We start from the raw sequence: 12908 nt of genomic DNA, 5'->3' as shown, positions 1-12908 counted from the left end.
ACAAATAAAGCAGAATATAGTAAGAATTTTCATGTATGGGGTTGGCCCAGTTTTCCACCAACACGCAGGTTATTTAGTTCTGCTCTCACGGCAGACCAACCTAATATAGGTAGCTTTGAATAGTAAAATTTTCCTGATCATGGCGATACATATCCTATTACCATGTGCACATATCAAGACAAACCTTAAATCTGTTAAGGGTAAAAAAAGGTCATAACTTGGGTCAGACACTAATCTGTTCTATTAATTCCCAGCTTACGGGTTATTTCGCCCCAATGCTATTTCGCCCCACTTTTCCCTAGATTATTTCAAGTCAGTTCCCCCCATTTTGTAAGTTAGTTCGCCCCATTCCGGAAAATCGGGGAAAAATCGGACAAGTCAGCTCACCCCATTTTGAAAAATAACTGAAGTTAGGTCGCCCTACTTTCATTTTGCAATTCATGTCGAATTATGAATTAGCATCTTATGAATTATCTTTTTCTTAGGAGTGTCTTTACAGAATTTCATCTATGATCATTTGTTCCACTTAATTATTCCGATTATTTGAATTAATCACGATTTCAAGATATGACTTATGTTTGTTTATTAGTATTGTTTTTTTTTTATTGAAAGATGATGTCACTCGTTATTCAATCATATGAAACATATTGTAACATTTTGTAAATAAAGAATATGAAGTGTATAAATTGATTTTATTTACTTCCTTCCATTTTATTGAGAAAAAGAATATTACCTGAGGATTTGTGCCCACCTTTACGGTGGCGATTACATTACAGAAAATTTAAGAGAAGAAGGTAAGAGGAGGATTAAGGAAAATGACATGTAAAAGACTAAATTGTAATTTTTTTTTAAATGGGGATTAGGTAGTAACTTCGAGAGAAAGGTAAGAGGGTAGGATTATGATGGAAATGGTAAAGAAAAAGGCGCCAAAAATCGAAATGGAAATTAGAAATAGTGATGGTTGTCCAATACAAGAAATTATTCCAAAGAAAGACCATGGAGTATCCATGTTCTTCTTGTGGCCGTGAAGTGAGGGCACAGCAGCAAGCCTTCCTTTGTGATGAGTGCGACCTTTGGTGCCACAGAACCTGCGGCACCAACATCACACAAAAAGAATATAGGGCAATCACAAAAAATATCAAACAAGGTCACGATTTTGATTGGATTTGCCCTTCTTGCCAATCTAAGGTTAGTACGATATTTTATTTGCAAGTATGAAATATTTCTGAAAATGTCAAGGACCGGGCATAGCCCAGCCCTTTAGCTTAGTACTTGAATAAAATAAATGTGCTTATTTAATCATAAAATCCCTTTCCTTTTTTTTACATAAAATAATTTTTTTCAGCTTGTGGCCGTTGGTGTGGAACCTATCTATGTGTTGACTTTAGAAGAGGAAGAAAGAGACGAATATGAAGAGGAGTTGGAAGGAGCCGTTGGTTGTGAAACTATTGAAGTGCTGCCTATTGAAGAATATGATGAGGAGTTGGAAGGAGCCGTTGGTTGGGAAACTATTGAAGTGCTGCCTATTGAAGAATATGAAGAGGAAGAAGATATAGTTATATTTGGTGGCGAGGTTAGTATTATTTATGTTAATGCTGCTATAAAGTGTTTTCATCTTGATGCATAATTTTTTTATAATAATTTTTTTTTATTTTTTTTATTTATTTTTTTTTGTTGTTTTTTTTCAGGTTGTGGATGACGAAGATGAAGTTCAGAATGAAGCCGAGTGCTCTGAAATTGTTTTGCCCCCCTTAGAAGTCCCCATTAATGTCCAAGAAATTTCTATCGATGATGGCATCCCACAATCAGAAGTGCCGCCAGAAGAAATCATCTACAAAAAAACAAATACTGGGCGAGATGGAGCTCTGCAAGTAGTGGACTCTCATGGGTATATAGAAAGTCATAATATGCTTATTTTTATGATATATTTATATATTATGATATATATATATATATATATATATATATATATATATATATATATATATTTTAATACTCATTTGGAATGGCTTTACCTTTCAGCTACACCTATAACAAAAAGAGGACCACACAGAAGGGGAAGGTTTGGTGGCAGTGTAGCTTACGGAGTAAAACAGTAATATGCAATGCCCAGGTTGCAGAAAACACTGATGGCAGTTTTCAACGTAAAGGTCCCGACCATACTCATGCTGGAAAACCAGGTGCAATGCAGAATTTGGAGGCCTTAGAAAAAGGCTTGAAACTTGCCAAGGAAGATTACACATCGTAAGCTGTTCGCGGCCTGGGATGAATACGTACGTCACCAGGACTATACTTTGACCCAGGGACTCTCTCTCCTCCGTAGGGTGATGGGGCTCTACTCTCCTATGGAGATGTGATGTGATTTTTTTTTATTATAGGCCTATTTTGCTATTTTAATTTGTCGAAATAAATTTACTCAAATCCTTTATTGTTTCAAGTAGCCCTTTTTCTAAGTTAAAAATGTCACCATATGATATCTAAGGTAATTTCTATGATGGGCTATCTACAATCAGTGTTAAAAAGTAAACATCACGGCCACACAGGAGCAGGTTGTAAGCAAGTGTTCAAAAAATTTGAATAGTTAGATCGCCCCATATTACCATGAAATGTTAAGTTCATTCGCCCCATATTGAAAAAAAAGCGTAAGTTAGTTCGCCCCAGTTTGATTTTGGAAAAAGTTAGTTCCCCCTAGTGGGGCGAAATTGAAATGGTGCGAAATAACTTGACACCTAATTCCCATGCCACAGCTTTTCCCTCAATGCTCAGCTAGGATAAAATTTGACGCTCCAGTCCCGGGTGGGACCACCAGGGTTAGAACAGATTTTCTCCAGATTGCACACTTTCCCATTGGATGAATTTGGTTCGTTAGTACTCTTCCCTTTCATCAGGTACACAGCAGGTCACAGACAGTAGGCACGATTGTCCAAGTACTTCATGCTGCAGATTTTAGCGTTTTCAGTTAGCGTTTTCAGTTTGACCGAACAGTTCACCTGGCATCATACTGTAGTAGTTTAACATTCAGCCTGTAAAAAAAAACTGTTTAAAATATTTACCGCCCTGTTTTATACAGCAAATACTATTATCCACAGGAAATTATAAACATTGCGTATATCTGGTTTCAAATTTCAAAGTTATATATATTCTAAAAAATTTAAACGCGTGCCCCCAAGTTGAATTTTGTAATAACTAAAAAATTAACTGTTTAGTAGAATTTTTAAAACTAATACTACATTAAGCTGAACTCTTAAATTTCTTAAGTATAAATACCAGCTCACGAAATATTTTAAGGTTTGTACAAATACATTAATAACTACACTTAAATCTCTTTACATGACAAAATTATAAGTTGTTCCAATTTGCATAGATTAAAACAAAGTTTAATTTAAATGCAAAGTGTAATGTTTAGAACACATGCATGCCTAAAATGTTATTTTTATTAATAAAATAAATTTTTGAATATACTTACCCGATAATCATGTAGCTGTCAACTCCGTTGCCCGACAGAATTCTATGGAGGGATACGCCAGCTATCACAATACTAGAAGGGGGTGTACTTACCAGCGCCACCTGTGGCCAGGTACTCAATCATTTGTTGTTGACACCTCCTCAATTATTCCTCGGTCCACTGGTTCTCTCTGGGGAGGAAAGGGAGGGTCGATTAAATCATGATTATCGGGTAAGTATATTCAAAAATTTATTTTATTAATAAAAATAACATTTTTCAATATTAAACTTACCCGATAATCATGTAGCTGATTCACACCCAGGGAGGTGGGTGAAAACCAGTGTACATGATTAAAGGATAGCTAAGTATCCCATATTTCATATAACAGTTATCTCAAATAACAATGAAATAATAAGTACCTGGTAAGGAAGTCGAATAGAACCGTTACTCTGCCTTTTATTTAAAGTTCGTCTTCCTTACTGAGCGCAGCGTTCCTCTTGGAGGCTGAATCAACCCAAAGGTGCCAAAGTACAAGGGGTTGCAACCCTACTAAAGGACCTCTACCAAACCTTTAACCCAGGCGCTTCTCAAGAATGAATAGACCACCCGCCAAATCCAAGGATGCGGAAGGCTTCTTAGCCTACCGTAACAACCATAAAAACAACAATAAAAGTATTCAAGAGAAAGGTTAAAAAGGTTATGGGATTAAGGGAATGTAGTGGCTGAGCCCTCACCTACTACTGCACTCGCTGCTACGAATGGTCCCAGGGTGTAGCAGTTCTCGTAAAGAGACTGGACATCTTTCAGATAAAATGATGCAAACACTGACTTGCTCCTCCAATAGGTTGCATCCATAATGCTCTGCAGAGAACGGTTTTTATTAAAGGCCAACGAAGTAGCTACAGCTCTTACTTCGTGGGTCCTTACCTTCAGCAATGCAAGGTCTTCCTCCTTTAAGTGAGAATGTGCTTCTCTGATCAGAAGCCTTATATAGTACGAAAGCCCATTCTTGGACATGGGTCTCGAGGGTTTCTTGATGGCACACCATAAGGCTTCTGACTGTCCTCGAATAGGTTTAGACCTCTTCAGATAATATTTGAGAGCTCTGACAGGGCAAAGAACTCTCTCTAGTTCGTTACCTACCATGTTGGAGAGGCTAGGTATTTCGAACGATCTAGGCCAAGGACGTGAAGGAAGCTCGTTCTTTGCTAGGAATCCAAGCTGAAAAGAACATGTTGCAGATTCGGTTGTGAAACCAGTGTTCTTGCTGAAGGCATGAACCTCACTGACTCTCTTAGCTGTTGCAAGGCAAACGAGAAAAGCAGTCTTGAGGGTAAGATCCTTGAAGGAAGCTGACTGGAGAGGTTCGAACCTAGATGTCATAAGGAACCTTAAGACTACGTCTAGATTCCAGCCTGGAGTGGAAAGACGACGTTCTTTAGACGTCTCAAAAGACTTGAGGATGTCTTGAAGGTCCTTGTTGGAAGACAGGTCCAAACCCCTGTGGCGGAGAACTGAGGCCAACATGCTCCTATATCCTTTAATCGTAGGTGTTGAAAGGGATCTCTCATTCCTAAGATGAAGAAGGAAGTCAGCTATTTGGATCACAGAGGTATTGGTAGAGGAAATTGAATTGGCTCTACACCAGCTTCGGAAGACCTCCCACTTAGACTGGTAGACTCTACGAGTGGAAATTCTTCTAGCTCTGGCAATCGCACTGGCTGCCTCCTTCGAAAAGCCTCTAGCTCTAGCGAATCTTTCGACAGTCTGAAGGCAGTCAGTCGAAGAGCGTGGAGGTTTGGGTGCAACCTGTCTACGTGTGGTTGACGTAGAAGGTCCACTCTTAGAGGTAGAGTCCTGGGGAAGTCGACTAGCCATTGAAGTACCTCTGTGAACCATTCTCTTGCAGGCCAAAGGGGAGCAACCAGCGTCAGCCGTGTCCCTTCATGCGAGACGAATTTCTGCAGAACTTTGTTTATTATCTTGAACGGAGGGAATGCGTACAGGTCGAGATGGGACCAGTTCAGAAGAAAAGCATCCACATGAACCGCTGCAGGGTCTGGAACAGGGGAACAATAAAGCGGAAGTCTCTTGGTGATGGAGGTGGCAAACAGATCTATGGTAGGTTGACCCCACAAGGTCCAAAGTCTGTTGCACACACTCTTGTGGAGGGTCCATTCCGTGGGAATGACCTGATTCCTTCTGCTGAGGCGATCCGCTGAAACATTCATATCGCCTTGGATGAACCTCGTGACCAGTGTGAGGTTTAGACCTCTTGACCAAATGAGGAGGTCCCTTGCGATCTCGTAAAGGCTCCTCGAATGGGTCCCTCCTTGCTTGGAGATGTAAGCCAAGGCTGTGGTGTTGTCTGAATTCACCTCCACCACTTTGCCTAGCAGGAGGGACTTGAAGTTCAACAGGGCAAGATGAACTGCTAACAGTTCCTTGCAGTTGATGTGGAGTAATCCTTGTTCCTTGTTCCATACTCCTGAGCATTCCCGTCCGTCCAAGGTCGCACCCCAGCCCGAGTCCGATGCATCCGAGAAGAGATGAAGATGGGGGGTCTGGATGGCCAATGATAGACCCTCCTTGAGAAGGAGATTGTGCTTCCACCACAGGAGAGTGGTCTTCATCTCTTGGTTGATAGGGATAGAGACTGCTTCTAGAGTCGAGCCCTTGTCCCAATGAGCCGCAAGATGGAATTGAAGAGGGCGGAGGTGGAGTCTCCCTAGCTCGACAAACAGGGCCAGTGATGAGAGGGTCCCTGTGAGACTCATCCACTGTCTCACTGAGCAATTGCTCCTCTTCAGCATGCTCATGATGCACTCTAGGGCTTGGTTTATCCTGGGGGCCGATGGAAAAGCCCGAAAATCCCGACTCTGAATCTCCATTCCCAGGTACACAATGGATTGGGAGGGAATGAGTTGAGATTTCTCTATATTGACTAATAGACCTAGGTCTCTGATTAGATCTAAAGTCCAAGAGAGGTTCTCCAGACAACGACGACTCGTGGAGGCTCTCAACAGCCAGTCGTCTAGGTAGAGGGAGGCTCTGATGTTCGATAAGTGCAGGAATTTCGCTACATTCCTCATCAGATGAGTAAAGACCATAGGAGCTGTGCTTAGGCCAAAACACAGGGCTTGGAACTGATAGACAACCTTTCCGAAAACGAATCTCAGGAAAGGTTGGGAGTCTGGATGAATGGGAACGTGAAAGTATGCATCTTTCAAGTCCAACGAGACCATCCAGTCCTCCTGTCTGACCGCTGCTAAGACCGACTTGGTCGTCTCCATTGTGAACGTCTGCTTGGTGACATACTCGTTGAGAGAGCTGACGTCCAGCACCGGTCTCCAACCTCCTGTCTTCTTGGCCACAAGAAAGAGACGGTTGTAGAAGCCCGGGGATTGATGGTCCCGGACTATAACCACTGCCTTCTTCTGCACAAGTAGCGACACCTCCTGTTGCAATGCTAGCCTCTTGTCCTCTTCTTTGTAGTTGGGAGAGAGGTTGATGGGCGATGTGGTCAGAGGCGGTTTGAGGCAGAATGGAATCCTGTAACCGTACCTCAGCCAACTGACAGACTGTGCGTCTGCACCTCTCTTCTCCCAGGCTCGCCAGAAGATCTTGAGTCTGGCTCCTACTGTTGTCTGGAGAATCTGAGAGTCAGTTCTTTCCCTTAGATGTCCTGGGTCCTTTCCTAGACTTGCTCCTGTGAGAGTCTGGACGGGAGCTTCCTCGGCTGGGGGCTCTACCACGAAAGGGCGGTATGAACCTCGTAGCCGGGGTATCAGCCACTGGGGAGCGATAAGTCTTGGGGACAGAGGTGGTAACCTTAGACTTACGAGCCGATGAGGCTACAAGATCGTGCGTGTCCTTCTGTATCAGGGCAGCCGACAAGTCCTTAACTAGCTCCTCGGGAAAGAGGAACTTTGAGAGTGGAGCAAAAAGGAGTTGTGACCGTTGGCACGGTGTAATGCTGGCGGAGAGGAAGGTACACAGTTGTTCCCTTTTCTTCAACACCCCTGATACAAATAACGACGCTAGCTCACCCGATCCATCTCTGATGGCCTTATCCATGCAGGACATAATTAGCATGGCAGAATCTTTGTCCGCAGGAGAGGTTTTCTTGCTGAGGGCTCCCAGGCACCAGTCGAGAAAGTTGAACATTTCGAAAGCTCTGAACAACCCTTTCAGAAGATGATCCAGGTCTGAGAAGGTCCAACAAACCTTCGAGCGTCTCATCGCAGTCCTCCGAGGCGAGTCCACCAGACTTGAGAAGTCAGCCTGGGCAGAGGCAGGTACTCCCAAGCCTGGTGCTTCCCCTGTGGCATACCAAACGCAACCTTTCGAAGCGAGCTTCGTTGGAGGGAACATGAAGGAAGTCTTGCCAAGGTGTTGTTTAGACTGAAGCCACTCCCCTAAGATCCTTAAAGCCCTCTTGGAGGATCTAGCTAGGACAAGCTTAGTATAGTTGGACTTAGCTTGTTGTACGCCCAGCGAAAACTCAGATGGAGGAGAGCGGGGAATAGCAGAGACGAAGTGGTCTGGGTAAATCTCCCTGAGTAGAGCCAAGACCTTTCGAAAATCAATAGACAATGGAGAAAGCTTAGACTCTTCCACGTCTGATGAGGGATCAAGGTGTGCCTCCTCATCATCCGACACTTCATCAGCAGAGGGTAGCGAAGCGATCGGACCAGAATGCTGAACCGCAGAGTCAGAACGGGTAGGAACAATAACAGAGGTTTCCTCATCCTGAGGGAAAACCTGAGGCTCAGACTGCATAGGCTGAACAACAGACGAAGCAGAAGGCAGGCGCATGGGTGAAGGAGGTTGACTCCTAGCAAGAGTTGAACCCAAGGATTGCACAAGCTGAGCGGAGGACGGAGGCGGAGTAGTCCGTTCCTGTTCCTGTGAGATGAGTGGAGCATGAAGAGGTTCAGGCTGCGCAGAACAAGGTAAAGTTCTCGCAAGCTGAGGCTCCTGAGGCGCAAGTCCAGGGTGTAGAGGAGCTTGCCTAGAGGAGGGTTGAGCTCGCTGCAGCGATGGTTGAGCAGACAGACTCACGGAGGGGAGAGGTTGTTGTACCCCAACCGAGAGTTGCACCACTGGTGGAGCAGCAAGGGGAGGCGGAGGAAGAGTGGAATAACTCTCCTGATCCCAAAGCAAGGGTTGCCTTAAAGAAGGCTGAGGCTGAACAACACTGGGAACAGCGAACTCCGAAAGTGGCTCAACATCGTACGCCTGGCAGATGGAGCTGCGACCAGGCGGAGCAGGTGCAGGCTGGGCGAGCACAGGCGGAGCGAGAACAGGTGGAGGGAGTGTAGGCGGAGGAGGAGGTGCAACACTCTCAGCCCGACACTCACGCATCAAGTCCGAAAGCTGAGCTTGCATGGACTGAAGCAGGGTCCACTTGGGGTCGGCAGAAACGATAACAGACTGAGGTAAAGTCACAGTCGGGCTCTGTTTAGGCAGAACCTTACTCCTCTTGGGCGGAGTACAGTCGACCGATGACTGAGGCGAGTCAGAGCTGAGCCAATGACTGCAACCTGGCTGAGCACTCGCTGACTGAACTCTACGTTTAAGCGGTCTCGAGACCTGAGACCAACGTTTCTTCCCTGCATGTTGATCAGCGGACGAGAAGACGGGCTCAATCGTCTGCAGGTGGGAGTGACGGTCTAAGGAAGACACGCCCGCAACCACCGAGGATAATTCTGTGCGCCTAACAAGGCCTGTCGAACCCTTAAGCCCTTCGACATTGCTTCTCCCCTGGGCATGGGAGCTTGCAAGAGGTCCCGGACTGGGAGGACGACTGGCTCGCACAGAAAAATCCTCACGCACCAATGGCACCACTAGCACTTGGCACTGCACCGACACTAGCACTCGTCACAGCACTGGCACTATTTCCACCCACTGCACTCTTGACCTTCAGTTCTTTAACCTCGGCCATCAGAGACTTATGGTCACTTACCACTGATTCTACTTTATCTCCTAAAGCCTGAATAGCACGCAAAACAATTGACATATCAGGCGGAGGGCACACAGTAGGTTCGGGGGTAGCCACTACAGGGGTAGGAAAAGGTAGGGGATCATGAGGTGAGGAAAACATAGAAGAGTGAGAAGAACTTCTCCTAACTCTACCTCTCTCTAACTTAGATGAATATTTTAAAAGACGGACAAATTCCAATTCCGAAAGTCCGGTGCACTCCTCACATCGATTTTCTAATAGACAGGGCCTGTCCCTACAGTCAGAACAAGCGGTGTGAGGATCTACCGAGGCCTTCGGAATACGCCTATTGCAAGACCTACATCGTCTATGGGAGGGGGCTTGCGAAACGTCAGACATCTTGTTTCAAAGAGTTAGCCAAAGGGTGATCCAAAAACAAGCAAAAATTCATTAACCGTTAACCAGTATTATATAAAAGCTATCTAGCTAATATAAAAAGGATTCCAGTAAAGCGACAGCCGTTAATCTAAGAGAATACTTCACCAAATATCCATGAATAAACTCGAAGACCATAAGCGTATCCCAGAACGTCTAGCCGGAAGCACGACAGAGGAATAATTGAGGAGGTGTCAACAACAAATGATTGAGTACCTGGCCACAGGTGGCGCTGGTAAGTACACCCCCTTCTAGTATTGTGATAGCTGGCGTATCCCTCCATAGAATTCTGTCGGGCAACGGAGTTGACAGCTACATGATTATCGGGTAAGTTTAATATTGAAAAATATTTAATTCAGATTTGTTTGAAAACTATACAAGCTTGTAGTTAAGAAGTCACTTATAGCGATATTTTAAAATTTAGTAATGAAAGTGAGGAAACACTTATTAATTTAACGAATATAACCCATCTACCAGTTTAAGCCATATGTCTCCTAATGAAATATGAGTATTAACTTTTATAAACTACGCCAAGCAAGTAACAATCCATAGTAAATTAAGTGAACATAGGCGTTTTTAAATGATACCTTACGAAAGAGTTTAACGAGAGCACCCAATTATCTTTACTCTTGGTTTTGTATTAGGAGTGACGCATCTAACTTATCTTTGCCAGTTTACAAATTTTAGAATTTAAATCAGATTTAAGACTCAGTATTCAACCACCCACCCTCACACGAGGTTAGCAGCAGTATCAAGATTAAAATCATATCTTATAATCTCAAGGTTTAAAACACAAATATCCTGAAGACAAGAATTTATATAAAAATTTCAGAAATCAGACATCTTGTATTCCAATATAAAATTGACTACTTCGTAGAAGCACATACATTAGAATCTAGATATAGCCCGTAGAAACAAGCACTAAAAATGGCCAGAGTCAAAGACATCCCTTGGAATAAGCCAGGCGTTTGCACCACCCCAATAATAAAATATTTACAAAACCCCCTAGAATAGAACACTTACCAATAACACAGAAATCATGTATGTACACATTACAAATAAGACTATATCCCACTTTCAAGAGTTATCACTCACTAACTCGCACCTTTCAAATCCCAACACGTAATGTTAAATGTAGCTGAGTCGGGCGTAGAAGAAAACTCCGTCTGTCCAATTGGCTATTAAGGACTCGAAATGGAACCGGAGTAAAACCTATAGTCATGGACTCTTCAGCTAAGGGAAACTGCTTTGAATATTGCCCGCAATTCTGTCTGGTTTTAGTGATTTTCTTTATTTTTTCCTTTGTTTATACTTTGAGATTTTTCGTTCATGCTGGGTTACTCAGCTTCAGTTCATGCTGTATTTTTTAGAGATTATTTTCGGCAAGTAATATTTTTCTAAGAGGCGTGTATCTTATTACATAGTCTGAATATATGAATTTTATTGTTGTTTCTCTTTTTCTGTGTTTTTGTAGTTTATATATGAAATACTTATTCAAATGATGTTATTGTTCTTAAAATGTTTTGTATTATATGTTAATTACTTTGCTTGAAGTTTTCATATTTCCTTTCCTAACCGGGCTATTTTCCCTGTTGGAACTCTTGGGCTTATAGCATTCTGCTTTTCCAACTAGGGTTATAGCTTAGCAAGTAATAATAATAATAATAATAATAATAATAATAATAATAATAATAATAATAATAATAATAAACAGGTAGGATTTCCAAACCCAATTCCCACGGCAGGAGTGATATTAATTCAAAGCTACTTTCAATTTCTTCCAGTATGGAAGTATCGGACTGATATGTCCTCCTCTTCCCTCTAATATATAGCATAGTGATATAAATGACATAAAACAGACCTCAGAAAGTAACGGGAAAGACTAGGACATAGAATAGGACTTTGGACTAGCATCACAGAAACAGCATGATATTATTATTATTATTATTATTATTATTATTATTATTATTATTTGGTAAGCTACAACCCTAGTTGGAAAAGCAGGATGCTATAAGGCCGGAAGCCCCAGCAGGGAAAATAGCCCAATGAGGAAAGGAAACAGGGGAAAATAAAATCTTTCAAGAACAATAACAGCATTAAAATAAATACTTCCTGTATAAACTATATGAACTTTAACAAAACAAGAAAAAGAGAAATTAGATAGAACAGTGTGCCCAAGTGTACCCTCAAGCAAGAGAGCTCTAACCCAAGACAGTGGAAGACCATGGTACAGAGGCTATGACACTGCAAACAAGGAAATCAGTAGAAGGAAATAGAAAATAGATAGGAAAGAAAACTTTATTAGGAAAGATAGCTTAAAAATATGTAATCCAGATCCAAGAAGTATAACGAAAGACAAAAATAAAGAAAATCACCAAAAAGCAGACAGAAGTGTGAACGATATTCAATGCAGTTTCCCTTGACTTCAAGAATCCTTGGCTATGTGCCGTTCTCTGCTTGCATTCCGGAGTCCTTGATAGCCAAGTGCTCGGACAGATTTTTGTTTTAAGACCGAAAATCCAAAATTCGATGATTGTGTTTGGTGTTCAGCTTAGTCAGTGTCAATACTCGTCACATTTGATAACGGATTTTAAGGTCGGAGTGGTGAAGTAATGCTGAACGGTCACGCTGATGTTGAAGTATAGTCGGGCATAGTTGAAAACCTTTGTTGAGGTGTACGAACGTGTCTTTTCGTGGGATGATGGGTAGTGTTCCTATACTTTTTATCGTATTAGCTTGCCGAATTTGCAATGTTTAATCTTTATCTCGCTAACGCCATTTCGAGGAAAGTCTGCATGGCTCCGGTTAATTTTGGTTTCTCTTAAAATTTATAGTCTCGTTAATAGTTCCTTGGTTGTTTGTCATCTGAAATTTAGTGGTCTTTGGTCTATTGCGAATAATCATTATATTTCACGTTTTCAAACTTAGATTTTTAGTGGTAATGAACTAGGTTCACTTAAGACTTTACGTAAATATAAAGTTTACAGGATAACTGCAGTAAGTTTTCTTACAGCTTATGATTGTACTTTATAACTGTAATTTCTAGCTTTACTGATAGAATATTGATGTGTAAGCCTTTCAATG

General features: G+C 42.3%; 1 protein-coding gene across 1 annotated transcript; it reads left to right on the top strand.

The window, feature by feature from the left end:
- The first annotated feature begins 252 nt into the window (after positions 1 to 252).
- LOC137656311 (uncharacterized) lies at positions 253 to 2248 on the top strand. The gene is made up of 4 exons (XM_068390484.1): positions 253 to 1188; positions 1346 to 1573; positions 1689 to 1888; positions 2023 to 2248. Exons 1-4 carry the CDS (start codon positions 958 to 960, stop codon positions 2246 to 2248), a joined length of 885 nt encoding a protein of 294 aa, XP_068246585.1. The 5' UTR covers positions 253 to 957.
- Positions 2249 to 12908: the final 10660 nt, after the last annotated feature.

Source organism: Palaemon carinicauda, chromosome 17, assembly GCF_036898095.1.
Source record: "Palaemon carinicauda isolate YSFRI2023 chromosome 17, ASM3689809v2, whole genome shotgun sequence".
NCBI classification, from domain to species: domain Eukaryota; kingdom Metazoa; phylum Arthropoda; class Malacostraca; order Decapoda; family Palaemonidae; genus Palaemon; species Palaemon carinicauda.
Note: the sequence above shows the minus strand (reverse complement) of the source record. Positions and strands in the feature narration are given on the sequence as shown.

What these genes read in the sequence shown, in the direction of transcription:
- LOC137656311 (XM_068390484.1), top strand. Translation starts at nt 958, where the DNA reads ATGGTTGTCCAATACAAGAAATTATTCCAAAGAAAGACCATGGAGTAT. An exon ending in GCCCTTCTTGCCAATCTAAG is followed by an intron (nt 1,189 to 1,345) that starts GTTAGTACGATA and finishes AATTTTTTTCAG; the next exon opens with CTTGTGGCCGTTGGTGTGGA. An exon ending in TAGTTATATTTGGTGGCGAG is followed by an intron (nt 1,574 to 1,688) that starts GTTAGTATTATT and finishes GTTTTTTTTCAG; the next exon opens with GTTGTGGATGACGAAGATGA.